The 20,760-nt window shown below is 40.6% G+C and overlaps 2 protein-coding genes and 1 pseudogene across 3 annotated transcripts in view; all 3 read left to right on the top strand.

The window, feature by feature from the left end:
* TKI1 (TSL-kinase interacting protein 1) overlaps window positions 1-5,290 on the top strand; it is a 29,867-nt gene extending 24,577 nt beyond the window's left edge. The window contains exons 8-14 of one of the 2 annotated variants that reach the window (XM_077390862.1): window positions 2,028-2,162; window positions 2,297-2,439; window positions 2,544-2,785; window positions 2,903-3,302; window positions 3,979-4,389; window positions 4,489-4,614; window positions 4,717-5,290. In XM_077390862.1, coding sequence (XP_077246977.1) covers window positions 2,028-2,162; window positions 2,297-2,439; window positions 2,544-2,785; window positions 2,903-3,302; window positions 3,979-4,389; window positions 4,489-4,614; window positions 4,717-4,956 — 1,697 coding nt within the window. In that variant the 3' untranslated portion in view covers window positions 4,957-5,290. The remainder of the gene's footprint in view (window positions 1-2,027; window positions 2,163-2,296; window positions 2,440-2,543; window positions 2,786-2,902; window positions 3,303-3,978; window positions 4,390-4,488; window positions 4,615-4,716) is intronic. The other variant, XM_077390863.1, reaches the window with a different exon arrangement.
* Window positions 5,291-7,321: 2,031 nt separating this feature from the next.
* On the top strand, window positions 7,322-16,903 carry LOC143886752 (DHHA1 domain protein). The gene is made up of 7 exons (XM_077390864.1): window positions 7,322-7,665; window positions 7,805-7,903; window positions 8,287-8,653; window positions 9,435-9,569; window positions 10,848-10,930; window positions 16,234-16,339; window positions 16,444-16,903. The coding sequence occupies exons 1-7, from the start codon at window positions 7,535-7,537 to the stop codon at window positions 16,558-16,560; spliced, it is 1,038 nt and encodes a 345-aa protein (XP_077246979.1). The 5' UTR covers window positions 7,322-7,534; the 3' UTR covers window positions 16,561-16,903.
* A 521-nt stretch (window positions 16,904-17,424) lies between these two features.
* On the top strand, window positions 17,425-19,116 carry LOC143886753 (putative glutathione S-transferase parC; annotated as a pseudogene).
* The last annotated feature ends 1,644 nt before the right edge of the window (window positions 19,117-20,760 follow it).

Genomic DNA, 20,760 nt, shown 5'->3' with positions numbered 1-20,760 from the left:
GAGTGAAAGATGGTACAGCCGGGCTGGATCCGGAGGAAGAGGCCCGAGGGTCAGAGTCGTCCAGAGCAGAAAGGTGCGCTGATCGCCCAAAATGAGATGGCTGCGGAGGACGACGCTCATGATGTAGCACATAACAGGTCTCATCACGGTGGCGTCGCGCCTGCAATGTGTACAATATGGACGAGGTCGGCCACTATATCCCCTGCCACCAGAGAAATCCCTACCCATGGTACGTCCGCCATGGCTACAGCCTCGGCCAAACGTCCCACCACCACGGTAGACCGATCTCCGACGGCATACGCTGTTGTAGCAGGACCATAAAAAACAACAGGAGTAAGAGAGGCTCTGCCTAGACACTGCTGAGCCCGCTGATAGACCTCCTCGAGGGAAGGCATTGTGCCGGAGCCATAAATCTGCTGGCAAAAAGGCAAACTCGGGGCCCAAGGTCTTGAGAAACTGAACAACTTGGAGTTGATCCTGTTGCCGAGCGGTGACGGCCAAGTCTGTCGTCAAAGGCATGAAAATGTCGAGTTGCTGACAGTGAGAGACGAACTGGCCATAGTATGTAAAAAGAGGGGTGTCATCACGCCGAAGATGCATCCACTCAGAATATGTGGCACAAATACGGGAGATGTTACCCACGCCTGAAAACATAACCGCAGTATGATCCCAAATCGTCTTTGCAGTCGGAAGCTGCATCATAGTCCCTGAAATCTGTGGGATCATACTCTGCTAGAGTAAACTACGGATATGAGCATCATCTGTTTCCCACTGCTCATAGGTGGGATCCGAAGCCGCAGGAGGGTCACGACGTATGGTGTAGACCTTCCTTTTAGCAATGAGATAAACTTCGACCGCTACTTTCCAATTCATGTAATTGGAACCATCAAGCTTGACCGTGGTCATCGGGAGGAAGGAGGCATCACCTGATGAAGAGGAAATAGGGGTAGAAGAAGAAGAGGCCGTGTGTGTGTGAGAGGGACGCCCGTCGAAGGGGGTTGCCCGAGAGAGGGATTTTCTATAGCAGGAAGCTCCGTAGAAGGAACGAAGGTGAAAGAGACACAACACACGATGTCAAAGCAAGAGAGAAGAGAAAGGAGAATGCCTCTAAGGCATAAAGAGACCACTATGTGTGGCGTGACTCCGACGAACGAAAGGAGAAAAAAAAGACATAATAGAACAACTAGGGCATAAACGGAGAAGATGAAAGGTCGGAGCCATGGACAAAGAAGAAAAAGAGATGAGAAGAAATTTAGACCATAGAGAGAAAGAGGGGTAGAAACTTAGGGTAGGGAGGCTAGATGGGTTGTGAAGGGAGGGGAAACTTAGGGTGGGAGGCTAGAGGGGAAAGGAATGGAGGGGAAAGGGTGAGGGAGGGTGTCACAGGGGGGTGGGGGCGAGAGGGTGAGGGAGGGGCGGGAGGGATAGGAGGGTGGCAGGGGGGGCGGGGGGGGGGGCACGAGAGTGGGTGGCGAGAGGGTGAGGGAGGGGCAGGAGGGAGTGAGTTGCGGGAGGGTGAGCGAGGGACGGGTAGGAAGAGGGGGTTGGGGGCGGGGCTCAAGAGAGAGGAGAGAAGGTGGCGGGAGGGTGGGGAGAAGAGGGGCTTCTCCAATGGTCTCTAGGGCACAAAACCCCTATGGCTCTGATACCATGTTAGAGTGAAAGAAGAGAATGAAGAGAAGAGGAAGAAGTTAGTTTTCTCCCCCTTACTTTGGTATTTATATAAAGAGAACATACAAATGACTACTATGCCCTTAGGCTAAGTAATGCTATGTAATACACCTTCTAGCAAAAGGTAACAGAAAAATGTGATTACATGGGTTCTAAATATCGTTGATTTTCTATTGGGATCTCATTTTGAGTTTTCCAAGGTACTAGATTCTATTTCAAGTCCGTTTGATAAATTATGTGAAAATAAATTGAAACAAGGGTGCTTGCAAGAAACAAAAAGTAGCAAAAAGAGTTGAAATGTCTTTAAAATAAAATTTTAGGTAGACTTAAAGATCTGGCTGTTGCTGATTATCCAGTAGGTGGTGTTTCATCTGCTGCTTACAAGAGATGGGAAAAAGCTGCAATGGCTGGGGTTTCCTTGGTTGCTGATGCTGCTGAGCAGTTGGAGACAATGTCCAATAAAAATGATTGTCCTGATCAAACAACGCCGCGTAAGTTTCCAGAGGAGCCATCTCCTACTAATGTTAATTTCCTGGGATGGGGGCAAATTTCTGGAACAAAAGAAGCTTAAACTCAAGTACGAAACTTATAAGAACTTTGTGCGTCTCTTCCATCTTTTCTCCAGGGCCAAAGGATATTACTTCTGATGGAGATGTTGCTCGCTCTCTACCTTCTCCGACATCTCAAAGCGGGCGTTCACAACCACCTATGAAACTCAAGCTGCAATTGTTCCCGATAGATGAAGCCACTCGCAGAGCACTAGAAAAGGTAGAAATCCTATATTTGTCATGTATTGATCTAGTAGAGATTTTTTATTAGTTGATGTGGGGCCAATAGTGTCAAGGGAGTAATGATTTATCCCTGCATTATAGGATGAACATAATCCACACCTGGAGCTCACTTTAACTGCTCGCAAAAAGATATCATCAGTATTGGAACACCTCAACCGCAAATGGGGCAATTCAAGCATAGCGTCAGGGGAGCTCATGCTTTTTCCATACAGCATTCAGAAGGAAAGCCCAGAAAGTCTTCTTCAATGGACTCTTAAGGACACTATTGCCATTGCGGCAGATGTATATGCAACCGTTGGTAGCCCTGCTATTTTCCGCTTAAGGTTTTTTACTTCAACTCTATCCTTATTGGAGGCATTCAATCAATATATAGATTCTTACGTATTGTACCTCATTAGTTACGTAGCATGAGATGCTGACTCTTTAATCTTTCTTTCAAGGTATGGGTGGATCTCCAATTCGGATTTTGGGTCAGGGACCTTGAGATTGCCTCCTACATCTCCACATTCTGACAGTTTCCTGCAATGTAAAGATATTCAGGAAGGGTATGCCAATATGGAAATCTCTGATGGAGAGGTGGTGAATGTGGATAGATCACCAAGTCCAGCTTTAACTCAGCCCTCTAAGCAATTTATAGAGTATTCTAAAAATCAGTTAAGCTCGATGGTGGAGAAAGCTCCTCCGATGAACTCTTTTCTGGATTTTCCCGAGCGTATGATTAGGGATATTGCCACAGATCAGGATAGTACTCTTCCCGCGTCCTTGGGGCACACAAATACTTCATCCTGGCTCAGAGAAGAAATCGGAGATGGAATTACAGGGAAACAATGGGACGATGTGGTATGTATCCTCCCAGCCATAGCCTATGTTGCATCAGTACGGATACGAGTGTCGGAATCCGACACAGGTATCGAGTGTTGGATTCGGCAAACCTCAAAAAGAAAGATTCATGGATTCGCCAAAATATTTTAATTAATTCTGAAATTTTAATTATAATAAATAATAAGAAAATGATATGGAGACTTTGAGTACCACCGAGCAGGGGACCTACAATGAGAATGCGCCATGTGTGCAAAAAATTCCATTTTTGTTGATTTTCCTAAATTTAAGGGATTGCTAACGTCACTTGTGATTTTTTGGCGAGAACCCATTTGTTCGGTCCCCCTGCTCGGTGGTACTCTCGGTGTCCATAGCATTACTCTAAATAATATTTTAAAATTTTTAGCAGGTTGAGTAAATATAATGTTTTATTTTCATATGACAAATATAAAAAAACTTAATATTTGCAGTAATTGTAAGGTTGTGGTAGCAGTGTTCAGGAAAAAAAAAAAAGGAGACCTAGAAGTATCTCCATGAATCCTAAAGTATTGGAATCCGAGACATGCCCGACACGGATTCTTCGCCCATTCAGAAGAATTCATGTAAAATAGCCCATAGCTCTTGGTTTGAGATCTTCGGGATTCATTTTTGATCGACTACCTATTTCTCTGAAATGTTCCACTTGCTTTATATGTAGGACAATATTAGAATGAGCAATGACACCTTATTGTCAGCTGGGGAGTGGGCTGACAGTCTCACCAACATTAGCATGGGAGATCTATTGTCGGAAGCGTCTAGAATTGCAGATGCAAATTGTACTGATGGACCCACTGAGGGAAGTGCTTTGCATCTTCAGCAGATCCCTTTCAACTGTGATTCATTTGATGCTGCTATAGCTGCTCACATAGCTGGGACCCAGGACATCCCAAGCCTATCTTCTCAGATCCACCCTTCATCCATCTGGGATGCCGAAGAAACATGCGACGCATTTTCATTTCAAAAGGTGACGACGAATCAAGAGGTACCAAATCCACCGGAGGGTGCTTCTTTCGGGGCCTTCAGAGAGATAACTCGTGTGGATTCGATTGGGTTCCATAGTTTGGTTGAGGTTCACTTACAAACCCTTAAATACACCTTTCTATTTTTTACTATTTGATGGAGTAATAATTTGTTCGCGAGGTGAAATTACATTATATTTTTTCTTTAGGAGTTAAATGAAATTGGACCTGCCAAGGATGCTGCTTGTGAGAGAGATCCCATGGCAAATCCACAATCTGATGCACAGGACCGAGATGATTCTGCAAAGAATTTTGAGCTCACAGACTTATATTGGGTACGCGTGCCTTTCTCTGCAACTCCAGCAACTTTTCTTTCTGAGATAACTCTTAGAATAATAGATAATCTGAGTTGAAATTTCTGATGTTGTACACTGCAGCCGGATTCTCTAGGACCTCTAGATTTGGATTTTTCTTCCTCTCGATACCAGGGCCAAGATCTGATTCTCGGAGATAGCATAAGTCTCAGTGGCTTGAATCGTTTGATAGCTACCAGTCTCGATGCATTTCAGAACTGTTCGTTCTTCTGTTCGGACAAGAAAGAGTTGTCAACAAATGAAGTTCGAGGAGATGCCCCCCTTTTGGATAAAAAACTTGGCAGTGAAGGTCAAGAAGGCTAATCTAGTGAGGGTATATATATGCAGATATTTGGAGCATGACCATAGTATGATCTCTCAGTCCGAAAACACCCCAAGGGAAACATGAGATTTTCATGGTGGTGATTGATGGATAGAGGCTAGACTCTCGCTGTCTTTGTTACAGTGGGGCAAGCCAATGCTTGCAGGTTCAGCAATGTGATTACTGTGATGAAGAATCTAACCACCCCCATGTACAAAAAAAAGAAGAAAAAGGAACAGTAACAGTTTGTCATAAAAAGATCACAGTTTATAACTTTGATTGTTTGGTAGATGCTACTAATCATAGTTTCATAAAATAGTTGTATCAATTGAGTGCTGTCTTAGGGTCCTCTTACATGAACTTTTTGAAGCATACCATGTGAAGAAAGGCGCGAGAGGATGCTTTTGAAAGAAGCTGTGGCCTGTTAGCCCCTATTAGCCCTTGTTAAGATAGTACTTTTGAAACTAGGCTGGAAAGCCCTCCCAAATGTAAGGTGCCTGACTACTATTATTTAGGCGCCATTACTTGACTACTATTAGTAAGGTGCTCATGCTAGCATTTTTCAGCTCCAAGGCGTCCTTGTGATAGGGGTCATGCCTAGTTAGAAAGGCTTTGGTGACCGATGGTTCATCGTATTAGGAAAGGCGAGCGAGGGGAAGAGGGGGCAATCCTTGGCCCGATCATCCAATTCACTCCAACAAATAGTTCTGTAGTCAAAGCAATTTCACCCTTTCATGTGCCCATCTGACGTCAGCGCTGAAATTTTGAATTTTATAGAGATACGATCCTTGGTGCAACAGTAAGGTTGTTCTGAACCTTGGCGCAATAGTAACGTTGCTCCATTGTGACCTGGTAGTCATGGGTTCGAGTCACGGAAAGAGCTTTGTTGCAAAGCAAGGGTAAGGCTGTGTACATCTAGCCCTCCCAGACCCCGCACTGGTAGGAGCCTCATGCATTGGGCCGCCCATGAGTTCTAGATTAGTTATAGCCATCATATCTCGAGATTTTATATGGTCTAAGCCCTTATAGTCCTGTATTTTCAAAAATTACTATAAGGACCGCATCCTAGGTTGTTTAAAACCGTCCAATGTAAATAGGTTGTGCCCAAAAAATCATTTCCATATGATGATCCTAGCCTTCAGATCTATAGAGGTTTCCATAACATGCAGTTCCACTGTAGATCAGAGGGTTGGGATCATCCTATAGAAATGATTTTTTGGGCACAACCTATTCACATTGTGGCTGATCAGATGGATGGTTTGCATCATTTTATAGAAATGGTTTTTTGGGCACAACCTATTTACGTTCTGTCTGATCATATGGATAGTTTGGATCATCCTATAGTGTGGTCCATACAGTCCTTTTTGAACAATACGGGACTACATACACCACATAAAATCTCGAGATATGATGGCTATAACTAATCTAGAAGAATGTTTAAGTAGGGCGCGGCCTCAATGTAATACAATGAGGTGTGTATATTACAGCATAATCAGTTTTGCCTATGATTGATCTTAACCGTTTATATGATGATTACCCATAATTTGGATCTCTTATGATCCAAAAATCATACCAATCATAAACATTCAATAATGCATATATTTTTTCTCTTAAGGGGTTTGATCACGTGAAATGAGGCATAAGTGTCCCAATGTGTCGTAAAAAAAACAAAGACTTTCTTACGGAGAACGGTTCCTACAAACATGTGTAGATAAGTTATCTACATACTAGCTTAAAATACAGTGGGGGCCACATTATTTGGGTGATCCAAAGCATTCATTTTTAAGGCCCTCTCATAGATAGGGTGTCCACAAAAAATCAGATCCATAGGATCATCCTCACCATTCGAACTGTGGAGGCAAAAAATGGACTAATTTGTGAAGGTTTAAAGACATCCATTTTACCTCCACAAATCGTAGGGTTGGGATGATCCTATGGATCTGATTTTTTGTAGACACCCTATCTATGTGAGAGCCTTTAAAATGGATGGCTTGGATCACCCAAACAATGTGGGTCCCCACTGTATTTTAAGCTAGTGTGTAGAGAACTGTGCAGAGAACTCTCTACACATATGTGTAGGAACCGTTTTCTCTTTCCATTTATGGTCATCTAGGCCTTGAACTTGAAGGGGTGAAATTATAAAACATGCTTTTCAGTGAGATTAATCTCAACCCTTCACAAAAAGAGTGTGAGCCATCATAAATTCGCACCCCTTGTAGGATAATTCGCACCACTTTAAAGTCTACCACATACCCTCCTTTACAGTGGTGCGAATTATCCTACAGAGGTTGCGAATTTATCAGCTCCCTTCTTTTTTGTAGTCTGTTAAAAAGGGTTTAGCACAATGCGGGAAAAGTTTCGTTTCAGGTACAGAAGAAGCAACAAAAACCCTAGATTTGGAAGAGATTTAGGCACAGAAGAATCAACAAAAACCCTCGATTTGGAAGAGTTTTGGGTACAGAAGAAGCAACAAATCTCCTAGATTTGGAAGAGTTTTAGGTACATAAGAAGCAACAAAAACCCTAGATTTGGAAGAGTTTTAGGTAGAGAAGAAGCAACAAAAACCCTAGATTTGGCGCCATGAAAGCAGCAATTCTGTACCACTATCCATGCCCAGATGGCGCTTTCGCAGCTCTAGCAGCCCACCTCTATTTCTCTGCCCTTTCGCGCCCCGCTGTATTCTTCCCCAACACAGTCTATGATCCCATCAGGTCCTTCTCTCTCTCTCTCTCTCTCTCTCGCCTTTTCTCTTCAAATATGTCAATCGAGTTATTATGTAATCCATTTATCTTTCCTTGTTTTATATGGTATGTTTTGTGAAAGTTGTTTATTTGGTTTCGTTTTTTTCAGGGCAAGTAGTATTCCTTCCAATGAATTCGATGATATCTACCTATTGGATTTTGTGGGTCCTTCTGGTTTTGTTGGGGAAATCTCTTCTAAAGTAGGAAGGTCTGTCTCTTGCTCTCTTTCCCCTTAGACCCTGCTTGGATTGTAGGTCTTTTTGGAAAAAAAAATATTTCCAAAATTACGGACTTTATTTGCACATGAAAAAGGATGACTTTAAGAGCTTCAATTTATGATGTATCCTTCTAAATTAACCATAATTATATTATTCTCCTCTGAATTGTGAAAAGAAAAAAAATTTCCCGAGTCAGAAATGTTGTTCTTTCAATCTAAATGGGGCCTTAGTTTCGATGATTTTGTTGCAATTTCAATGTGGGATGGGAAAGATTTCCTTTAATTAGGTGATGTTCAAGTGCTTATTTTGTTCTTGTCAACTTGAGAACAAAACCCATAATTTATTTTATGTTTTTGTTATGTCATTTCACCAGAGTCATTGTTTTGGATCATCACAAAACTGCACTCGAGACATTAGGCGGTAATGCTTCCGTTGGCAAGAATGTGATCAGGGTATTAGATATGCAGAGAAGTGGGGCGACAATCGCTTATGATTATTTTAGGGAGAAGCTTTTAGGGGGAGGAATTGGTTCAGGTAGTCATAAAAGGGAAGATGGTGTCAGTGTTAGGGGTGAATTGGTGCAAGAAAGTGAAATTGAAAGGGTTGATGTTCTTTTCAAATACATTGAAGATGGAGATTTGTGGAGGTGGGCCCTTCCGTATAGCAAATCTTTCAGTAGTGGGCTGAAAGATTTGAATATCGAATACAACATCAAGCTAAACCCGGCCTTATTTGAGCAGGTATAAACAATCATTTGGATCTCTTAGTTTTATGGTTGTACCTTCTTGGTGGAACGAAATGTCTGTCAGATCCTATATCATGATTGAAATGATTGCAATGGTTGCATCCTCATGGTGGGTGGAGATATATTTGTTGATTCTAATGTTCTGTATCATGCTCAGATGCTTGTAATAAGCCTGGCCAAAACATTAACTATTCATTTTCATATGTAGTGATTGGGAACTTGTGATTTAGCTTGACTTGTTTGTCTACCTAGTTTTTATGGGCATACAATTTGGCCCTTGCCTCGATAATGAATAACTTCTTTCCTTTGAGGTTAAGTGAAAAATCAAGAACAAAAAACTTTCTTCTTCCTCCTCCTTCAATAGCAGTCCAATAGTGTCAATGAAACATTTGTGATATTTAGATTGATGGTGATTAACTTGCGGTTTTATGGTGCTTGGCATCAATATTATGAACCTCTTTGTGACTATTGGCTTAGAAATTGTTCCAAGAAAGGTTTTGATGATTGTGTATGCTGCTCATGTCTTAATTACTTATTTCCCGTGCTTCTCTGTTGCAAATAATGGCTCTTCAATTTAACTAATATATCTTGCTGTTGATTTTTGAGTTTAACTCAATACCATTTGCAGGATTTTAGGTTATTGCAATTTTGTGTCCAACAGATGATTTTTTTTTTTTTTTTTTGATCTGTAGGATAAAAACAATTACATTTTCTGTGGTACTGGGTAGCCTTTCCTCTTATTTTGTATCTGACAAGAATGTCTCAATTTGGAGCAGTTATTATCATTGGATCCTCAGTCACTGATCAGCCAAGGACAGATGACCTTATCACATATGCAAAAATTAATAGATGGTGTTCTCGAGCAGTCATATGAAATTGCACTTGGGGGTGGACGATTTGGACATTGCTTGGTATGTGTAAATTTCTTTCTCATGTCTCAATTCTTTTGCTATCTGGACCTACTAATCAAAGGCTTATCATCATCGAATTCCTTCACCCCAATCCACTTGAAGCAACTAAAGAAGTTCCCAAGATTGGTTCCTTAGGGTTTTTTTAGCGTATAAATATGCCCCTAAATGAGGTGCATACAATAATTCCAACTACATATCACTCATAGAAAGCCGGAAGGAGGTGCAACTACTAATGTGATTTTGTAGTCCATTAATAAAATCCAACCTAGTTGAGCTCCCACTCGAGAATCAAATTCATCATTCATTCCATTGTTTAATCAGTGAGTTGGGATTTGCAGTTTGCCCATGTAGCACACACACTGTACAGTTTTGACATTCGAGTTTGAGCATTTTGGAGCTAGATTTGGTTGCCTTATGCGTATCTTGTCGAAATTTGCATTCAGTATGGGACCTATGGCTATGAATTTTGTGGCAGATTTAAAGCTTTTTCTGTCCTATATGAATCAACGAACTATGGCCAGTATACTGTTACAGAAACAACTGATGTTGGGTGTATTGGTTGTCTGTTATTGACGCATGTTTTTTATATTGTTAGTTATTTTTTGCTTCGGAGGCGTGAGAGCTAATTTTGTATATATATTTTATGATAAAGTGCGAAATTTAATGATTCTAAGTGCTGTTTGTTTCTGATATTAAACCAGGGCTGTCGATGGACTAGCAATTGCTTACAGCAGCATCTTGTGTTGTGAGAGTTCCAAAGTGTGGTCTAGGGTTGAAGGTTTTATAGTACATTAGTACGCCTTCTACGTTTTTTGATCCATGATTGTGGTCACATGGATCTTCCTTTAATGGGAATTTTATTTTCATGATCTTTTAGGAGCGTAAACACAAATTGCATAATAGTTAAATTATATGTACGTAGGAATAGGATTCTGATTAGGGTGCAACTCGGGTCGATTTTTGGGAATTCGGATTGAGCTTTTACCTTAAATTCGGGTCACGTTTGGGTTGTTTCCTATTCATTTCTTTTAGCGAAAGCTCAATCCGATCCAACCCAAGTTTTGCACCCCCTAATTCTGAAACCATCTGAATTTTCTTTTCGGGTTCCACTGGCTGTTTGTAAAATGGTCTGTGATTAGGTTTCGTCCAAGCACGACTTGTGGGAAAGAAATTTCATTATCATACATACCAATCTAATTTACCAGTGGCTCTTACATACATCGAAACAATTGATGCCACAAACACACTTAATGCCAGGGTGTGGTCTGCTTTTTGTAGGCCATTGATGCTGATTCTGTTTCAGAGTTGAGGAGCGAACTGGGACACCAGTTAGCTAATAAGAGCCGTACTCTAAATCTGAGGTAAAATATCTTCCTTTATATTGTAGAATAAATCTACTATTGACGCTCCGATACCAAATTATGATGCAGCTATTACCAAAAATAAAGTTCAAATGTCGATGGGCAGCCTTTGGATTCAAATTCTAACAATGTATTCAAAATTTGGATTTTTTTTTTGAATGAAATAAATTTGGAATTTTTCTTAGAATAAGTTACTGCAAAAAATATAACAGCTCTCCTTAGTACCAACCACACCAAATCGATAATTGACAATGACTATGCCAGATCTAGGCTGATAACAGCCGTAGGATAGTGCTTTAGAGAACTTTGCAGAGAATTGCAGCAAAAGGCTCCTGGAGAGAAAAATTTTCACCTAGAAAGAAACCTACGATCAGAAGTAAAACATACAGCAATTTCAAGAACTGGAATAAAATTCCCATTAATGCACCGACTGTAGAATTTTTTTATGTAGCATCTAATTTTCCCTTTTCTTATTCCATATTGTGGTACCTAATCCGGGGTGTATACACATATCAAAATGTAAAAAATGTTGAAAATTGCAGTCTCAATTATATATATAACTTCATGATCATCCAATTAGACTTCTAATCAGACTAAAGTTTTAATTAGAAAAGATAAAAAAGCGTAAAAGACGTACTAAACTAAGGACTCTTTTTAAAATACTAACAAATCTAACGGTTAAACATCCTAACTATTGACTCTTTTTTTATGGGTAAGCTGGGGTTTAGTCGGGACCCCTACGGATTTATTAGAAAAAGAGAAAGATGATACAATAAAAGCACAAAACCAACCCTAACTAGGAACATGCAAGAGAGGGAGAACCAAGACTCAGCACATATGAGCGGCAAAAACTAAGTCTAAGAGATCAAAATGCTCAATACATGTGAATTACGTAATCAGTTAATTTGGAAGGGGTATGTTGGGCTCTCTGTGACCCTTTTGGCCAAATTTTCTTGTGAACTTCCTGCCATGATTCATTTGATTACGCAAGTTTTGGAGCCTCTTCTTCACCACTATCCTCATGCTCGACTGGAATCAGGTGGATTTGATTACGTTCATCTGCCTATGATACATTCTTTTTTGGAGATTCTTTGGGACCTTTTGTGTTTGTTTGATCGTCCTCCTTTTCTGAGGAGGATACAAATGAGGAAACCTCTTCACGGTCGGAGTAGTTCTCTGATCCAATGTCCTCCTCTTCATCATCCGTCTTTGGATCTGAGTCTTGATTATCATTGTCTTGGATGGCTTCTGGGTCTAGGTCTTGAAGAATGTTGAATGGATTTTCTGCCTTGGATCCGGGGGAGTATTTGCACCTTTGTTTGTTTTAGGGCGCAAAACTTTATTTATGATGTTTTCCTCAACCCTGGGATCATTGCCTTTCTTTGGGACCCATTCCATTTTTTGAACTTTGCAGGTTTCTGTTGCTTTTTGTTTAAGTATTGATGGATATTGTGCTGAAGTCTTTGCAAAGACTGAAGATTGAAATGTGATGTATGAGACAGGGAGGGAAATCAGAACATCATTGTTGGAGCTCCTTAACTTCTATTGCAAAATTCTTTTTGGGCCCTTGATTACTATTACAACTAAAGATTGAAATGTATCTTTGCAGCAGGCTTTAGGGTTTCTCTCTTCACTGTCTCTCTTTTTTCCCTTCTTCTGAATTCGAAGCTTTTTTTCTCATACGCGGGTGGGGAAATCCTCAAACAAAATGTGCACTGGAAAGATTCAAACTTACCACGATCCCCATTTGGGTCAGGTTCCTAGGATTGCATCTGAAGTTCTGAACCACGAAGGGGCTTATGAAGATTGCTAGTCTCATTGGAAACCCATTGTATATGGACACCGCCACAGCAGAAGGCTCCCGTCTAAAATATGCCAGAGTTTGTGTTGAGGTTAGTGCAGAGAAAGAACTCCCAAAATTTTTTCTCATCCAAACTCCCTTGGAAATGGAAACTCAAGAGGTAGAATATGATTGAAAGCCATTGGCCTGCAAACTTTGCAAAGACTTCAGCCATACTTCACCACAATGTCCATCACCACTTAAACAAGAAGCGACAGAAACCTCCAAAGTCCAAAAAATGGAATAGGTCCCAAAAAAAGGCAATGATCCCAGGGCTGAGGAAAACATCACAAATGAAGTCCTGCGCCCTAAAACAAACAAAGATCTCCTCAGATCCAAGATAGAAAATCCATTCAACATTCTTCAAGACATGGGCTCAGAAGCCATCAAGGCAGTGATAATCGGGACTCAGAAGCAAATACGGATGACGAAGAGAGTGAAGAGGACACTGGATCAGATGACTACTCCAACCCTGAAGAGGTTTCCTCATTTGAATCCTCCTAAAAAAAGAGGACGATCAAACAAACACAAAAAGGTCTCAAAGAAAATTAAAAAAAAAAAAAGTATCTTGGGCGCATGAACGTAATCAAGTCCACCTGATTCCAATCGAGCATGAGAATTGTGGTGAAGAAGAGACTCCAGAACTTGAGGAATCAACTGAAGACTGAAATGTGATGGGAGCCTTCTGTTGTGGGGGTGTCCATATACAGTGGATTTCCAATGAGGCTAGCAATCTTGCCAAGCCCCTTTGTGATCCAGAACTTCAGATGCAATCCTGGGAACCTGACCTAAATGGGGATCGTGGTAAGCTTGAATCTTTCCAGTGCACATTTTGGAGACCATTTTTGAATGATAAGAGTTCTGCATCCGTAGGTGGTCTTGGTTCCTTCTAGAACAGAGGAGAAATCTTTCTCATTACTGAACTTGAAGAGAAAAAGGGTAGTGATAAATCGACTCCCCATATGTCTTTCTCTCTCCTCTGGGTTAGAGAGAGAAAGTGGAGAGAGAAAGACACATGGGGGGTCGATTTAAGATATTTGGGAGTCAATTTATCACTCTCCGAGAAAAAACACATTAGCAAGAGCATACATTTGCAAATCTCCCTTCAGTTTCCACATTTTTTGAAGAAAGTCTCTAAATGCAAGCTAATAGAGTATTTTCCCCATAAGGTATCCCATGAGACAGTTTGCTCATCTATCTTCTGCTTCCTGCATATTATCTTCCTTAAACATGGCCTTTATCATTTCGTTTTCGTGTTTCTTTGGTTTGTGATAGTCAATTTTGGCTTTGCATGAGATATTTGTGATTTTTGCAAATAGGTTTCTTCTTGGTGTAAAGGAAATGTCTGAGTTCCCTAAAGAGTTGTCTTTTTCAAGTTGGAAGTGTAGGCTTGAATGTGCACTGCGGCTTGACAACAAGAGGTACCACTGTAGATGCAGTTACAGGAGGGAAATCAGATATGCATCTCCTGCTAATCTGATTTGAGGGATACCTGAAGAGTCCTGAGGAGGGGGAGTGTCCACTGTGGGAGACTCCCTCTTCATTTGCCATCGGTGCTCAATGGGGCATTTTCACAAACACCTTGTGGCCCAAAAAGGAAAATGAGAAGTTAAAAGGCAGAAATTAAAAGTTAAAACTCGTGAGATTCTCTTTCTTCTTCTTAAAAAATAAGCTCCACATCTCACATCTCATCCCAAAAGAATCCGAACCCAAAATCCCAGCTCTTCTTCTCAGATTTTCTTCCTTCTTCTGATCCTTTCTCCAAAATCAAGCTCTACACCTTCTTTGCAGTTCAAAAATGTGAGATCCCTGGTAATTTCTGGCGTTGACTCAAGAAACAGATGATCTTACATGATGAATCCCGTTTGAGGATTCCCCGCATGCGTCTGATAAAAAAGGCTTCGGATTCGGAAGGGAAAAAAGAAAGACATTGAAGAGAAAAACCCTAAAGCCCGCTATCAAGATACATAATAATAATCTAGGGCCCAAAAATTTTGTGATGGAAGCTAAGGAGCTCCAACAATGATGTTTTATTTCTCTTCCTGTCCTTGACTTCATACAAAAATAAATCAATTCTGCTTCTAAACTATAATCCTGTGATAGTGATGTGAATAGTGTCGTGGGAGTGCAGTGGGCCCTTTTTTTTCTTCTAATTCACTTCAGTGTTTAAAGTGAATCTTTCTTATTCCTGTGAAGGATGGGCCCATCTGTGTTGAAATGATCTCCTTCTGAGTCAGAACTGGGCTTCAATCTTGGATCACGAACAATGGTTTCCCATCATCCTTTGTCGTATATTTTGGTTCTATGTTTTAGTTCTAATCTTGGGTCAGAACCTGGGTAAAAATCTAGGCTGTGATCAATCTCCCTCCTGCGATCAAAATCTATCTGTGAAGTTGTACCACATCACTTTATCTCATATTTTCTTGACCTTTTTAACTTTTCATTTTTGGATGATTCACCATATCACATACCTTGGACTTGTCTATTTTTGCTGCTATTTGCATGCACCTGTTACTTTACTGTTCCAAGCACCCCAATCTTAGCTTATTTTCTTTCTTTTTTGAGCATCCAAATCCCAAATATCTGCTTTGCATATCAGTTGATCTTCTATCTTGAGCACTCTAGGCAATTCTGCAGTTCTATGTGCCAATATTTTATAAATTTTTGTATAAGATGGTACATGTTTGCAATGAACTTGAATGTTAATCATTTGTTGTGGAAGGATACCTAACATGGACATTATCAGCTTGGTACAACTTGTCACCTTTATTGCTTTCCCTCCGTATTTAGCTATAAAGCAGTTTGTGCTTGGTAGAGTTTTAATTTGGAAAAATTGCCAATGGGGGACACCAAAATACGATAATTGCCAACGGGGACACTCTTTTGAAAAATTATAAAGGGGAATCGAAAACCGAATTTGCAGGAAAAGGGGTTATCAAGTACGTAAACAGGGATTATCAAGTTCATAGAGACTTGATAACCCCTTGTGAGACTCTATCCCTGTTGAGAACTTGATATCCCCGGGCGAGATTTGATAACCCTGTTTACGTACTTGATAACATCTTTTTAGACTTGATAACCCCTAGGGACATTTTGATCAGGTTTTCCTTGAAATTTTGTTTTCGACCCCCCTTTATAATTTTTCAAAAGAGTGTTTCCCGTTGGAAATTCTGGTATTTTGGTGTCCCCCATTGGCAATTTTTCCTTTAAATTTTGCACTATGGATTAGAATTCAACATCAACATCATAATTTTGGGTCTTCTATATTTCTGGTAACACTAGTAAGGTATGGTGATTAGTGGGTTAGAATATATATCAGGAACTCCTTACTCCCAAAGTACTGAATTGGATGGTAACAATTTTGAATTCTAGGCTGCATAGTTTTCGTCCATTTTCTGTTTCTCGAGACAGATCTGCCGTTCTTTTCCTGTTTTTTCATTTTCCTTATTTGGGTTTTCTGCAGGGGCATTGGAGCAGTAGTGTATAAAGTTCCTGAGCTCGGAAATGATCAGTTATTGAAGATAAGCCTCAGGAGTCTGGACACTGAAGACACCACACCCATCTCACAGGTTACATCACCGCCTTTTATTCAGTTTATGAAAATTAATCTCCTATATACAAGGTGAGATTTATTAGTTTAATTGAAACAGTCTGGTTGGCAATCCACATGCAGGAATACATCGGTGGTGGACATCGGAATGCGAGTTCCTTCATGTTAAGTTCTGCCGAGTTCGAGAGTTGGAAGGTCAGAGTTCAATCTCCAACACAGGGAAACGGTGACCACTTGTGATCCTCTTGCCTCTCCATCTGCATGCTTGCATTTCTTAGGCATGAAAGAAATGACAGATCCAGTATCTAAAGTTCACATTAAATACATGTGATGCGGCCACCCTACAAGGTTTTATGCAAGATCGCCGCTATGTGATGACAGTGAGGTGTCATGCTCGAGTGTCGCGAGATGGATGTGGCTTTGATGACCTTGTTGATAGGTTATGTACTGGAAAAAGAAGGTATTTTATAGTAATTTATGAAGCCATGCATATAAAATGTTGTGTTTTGTAAGGTCTAGGGAGTTGATAAGGGCTCTCACGCCCTCTTTTTTGTTATAGGGGCCCCCTTTGTATGCCTGATTTGGGCCTATCCACATGATTTCAATATGATTGGACTTGTGAACTATTTGCAGAAAAGCAATATCAATGGAAAATGCAAACAGAAAAAAAAAGAGAACAGTGAAATATAGAAAGAGAACTATAAAATTGTGTTAAAGCTACATGCTTAAAACACCCTTTTAAGCAAGAGGCAATTGATGTAAAATTCAATTAAAGAGAACCGAGAATTCTTCTTATATTGGGGCTTGTTGGAAAAAAGAAATTGAGATTGAGGAAACTAGATTGAAATACAACCATTAAACCCTTGGTAATGATTTTCCACCCAAATCTCCCAGCATTTCACCTTGTTTGTCCGTTTCTTGAAAATGAAAAAAATATATAACAAGAGAATTATAATTTTATAGGGCCTGACACTGAAACTCGAGTCAAGAGGGAGAAAGAACCATATAAAACTGATCAGGTGTGGCATTAAGATAAATCCAAGAACAAAACCATCTCCATTGACTTCCTTGTGGCCATTGAACAGAACAAAGCTTTCGGACGAGTAGAGTAGAGCTTTGTGGGGTCACAAACATTGAAATTTTCACCTCTCATACATAACTGCCTTTTCTTGAAAAGGCCAGATTACTCTACTGAAAACCAGAAAACCCAACTCTCATACATAACTGCCTACTATCTGTTTATTCACTTAATCACCGAGGGAGTAGAAGAAAGAAGAGATTTGCAGATGGAGAACAGTATGTCGAACGATGAAGTTATACTGTTGAATTTATTGGTGAGCCCATTTGCAATTCGTGTGAAGATCGCACTCGCGGAGAAAGGGATCGAGTTCGAGTCGAGAGAGGAAGATCTGTGGAACGAGAGTGAGTTCCTGCTCAAATCAGATCCAATTTACAAGAAGGTCCCAGTCCTGATACACAATGCCAAGGTCATCTCTGAGTCCCTCATCATACTCAGCTACCTTGAAGAAACCTGGCCTTCCCCTCCCTTGCTCCCGTCCTGCCTGTACCAGCGATCAGAAGCTAGGTTCTGGGCAGATTTTGTAGACAAGAAGATGAAAAATAATTTTAAAGTCTGTAAATACTACAAAATGTTCGGCAAACGCTATGTCAGGGTCCTAAGTCGGGGCGAGGGCCTGTATAGGTATGGGGCTAGGCATTAGAATAGCCAAGCTGGACGAGGTTGTATCTCACTTACATGAACCCCCACTAAGGACCATAACAGACTAGTGCTTTTAGAGTAACTCAAAGGCCATTTTTGTTAAAAAGGTATCTGATATGTTCAAATAAGTAGGCATTTAGAGTAACTTAGGGACTTCATCAAAAATATTTTTTGAAAAGTTTTGCTGATTATTCAACATCAATCGGTTCAAGCCAACTTTCTTCAACCCAAGCTCCTTCCTGGTCACGATCTTCATTGAAGTCATAAATAGATTGCCAAAGTTCGGGTCCATAAGCAATGGCAATTTCCCTATAAAGACCCGCTTTTGCTAAATTTTGATTCTTTTTTACTATTGGCAACATATTCTTTAGATTCACTAAACATTTATTTTCATAATTTCTTATGCAGCTTTTTGAAGGAGTGAACAAGATGCGAAAGAGCAAAGGAGAGGCACAAGGGGTAGCTAAGGAGTTTCGGGAGAGAAGGATTATCTTGGTGGTGAGAGCTTTGGGTTCTTAGACATTGTAACAATCCCTGTCATCCCTTGGTTCTATGCTTATTATGAGCAATATGACAACTTCATGGTGGAGGAAGAGTGCCCTAAATTTGTAGCTTGGATGAAGAGATGCTTGGAGAGGGAGAGTGTTTTCAAGATCCGTCCTGACTCAGCCAAGGTCTCTGAGTTTTTGTGTATGATGAAGAGGATGCAGGGGATTGAGTAGTGTTAGCTCCCATAAAAAAATAATAATGATCCGGTTTTATGGCTTGGAAGGGTTGTTTTCTTTTGTTTCTTTTTTTCTTTTTCCACTTCTTGCTACGTGCGGAGATGTTGGGTGTCCTTTTCTCTTACTTGCGGGGAAGAGAAATATAAACCAAGTGGTAAGTGGTTGTGATTGAGAAATAACTAGCAAATAGGTAGTTGAGCTTTTTGCATTTTCATATCCTCACTTGACATATCCTCACTTTCTAAGTTTTGGCAGAGCAAGAGTTATAATTGTTGAGAGCCTTGTGATTTGTGTATTTAAGATCAGTATTTGTCTATAATAATTGTCGTGAAGATGATGCATTGAGTGCCATTGACTTTCAAAATAGGTATTCCTTTTTTCCGTCTAAAAATTAGTCTCAAATATGGAAAAGTTAGAGAGGAAGCTAGGGCTGCAACAGGTTGGGTTGGGTCGGGGTTTTTCAAAACCCTAGCTCAACCCTGGATCCCATTATCTCGGCCTTGACCCGCCCTCACCCCGAGTCAGGGCCGAAAAACCTCAACCCATTGCCCGCCCTACAGGGCTCAATGCGGCCATGGCCCGCCCTGATTGACCCTAGTGCAAATACTTGTTAAGAGTGCCAAAAATAAAGCAACTAAATGTTATATAGAACAAAATGATCAATAAACAGAGAAAGGGAACAAATAAGATAAAATGAATTCAACAACATGATGGGCAGTAGAGACAATTAATAATAATATAAAGAAACATCAATCCAAGATAATAAAAAAATTAGCAAAAGAAACATACACAGATGGTTCAATTCTATAATAGAAAACTTAGGGTCGGGCCGGGTCAGGCTGACCCGAGGTATTAACCCTGAACCTGACTTGACCCTGAGTCAGGGCCTAAAAAATGAACCCTGGTTGGAAAATCTAGCCCAGACCCTGTTCGGGCTCAGGGTGGGTAAGGGCTGACAGGGCCAAACTTGCACCCCTAGAGGAAGCCATGTGCTTACAAAGCACTCCTTTTCTCCTTGTGTGAATGAGAAGAGGAAATAATGGGCCTACATTCATGTACTGCCAAATGAGCCCATAGGAGGGATTGCAAATACGGTCTGAAAATCTATTAAGTGGGCATGTGCAAAACCTGTTAAGTGGGCATGTACTTACACACGTCTAACCAAACTTGATTCACGTGCCTGTTTGGGCTCATCTGACAGCATGAGCATTGTGTCATGGGCCTAGTAATTCCGTTAGGTAAAGCTATGCAGCACTTGCATTTCGCACCCATGTGCTTAGCATAAGTCTGCCTTCTGCCCAACTGGTGAAACACTTAGACCAAGAGAATAACCAGGGAGTTCAAAAGGAGAGCTTCTATTCCTTGGAGAATGCAACTTTTTGAGGCCATTCACAAATGGGATGATCTCCCTCTCTTTTAGCCCCTTTCTACACACTTTTTTGTCTAGAGGATTCTAAGAATATTCAAAAGATATTCTTTACAAAATATCTAACCCTCTGCTATTGTATTTAATTACCTCAAAATATCTACATCTAAAGTCTTCTAGTCTTCTGCATATGTCTTGAAGGTTTTAGAATTTCTAAAGAATATCTATAAGATTTTAGAATTTTTCGACATAATTCTAAAGATGTCTACATAATTCTAGACTTCTCTAAGAAATTTCTACAAAACTCTAAGCTTCTAGAAGGTTCTCCACTTCTCCAAGCCTATCTTGAGCCTCTCACATATCTATGAAAGGAGGTGTAGTGAGCCAGATTGTCACCCTATGACAATCCTCCTCTGCCTGATTTCGCAGACGTCTTTGCTGTGCCTTTATCATGTTAATTTTTTTCGGTTGTGTCACATACTTCAAGTAGCCAACCTTCGTAGCCTAGCTTGCCACTTCCTCTACAGGGCCATCAGTCAGTTGTAAGGTTGCGACTCTCCCAACTTTACGCTTGTCCATGTACACAATTGGACCATGCAGGGAGACTTTCCCTTCATCATGCATACTGA

The sequence above is a fragment of the Tasmannia lanceolata genome, unplaced genomic scaffold (genome assembly GCF_043159265.1).
Source record: "Tasmannia lanceolata isolate RefF3 unplaced genomic scaffold, GAP_Taslan_0.1 ptg000011l, whole genome shotgun sequence".
Classification (NCBI taxonomy): domain Eukaryota; kingdom Viridiplantae; phylum Streptophyta; class Magnoliopsida; order Canellales; family Winteraceae; genus Tasmannia; species Tasmannia lanceolata.
Note: the sequence above shows the minus strand (reverse complement) of the source record. Positions and strands in the feature narration are given on the sequence as shown.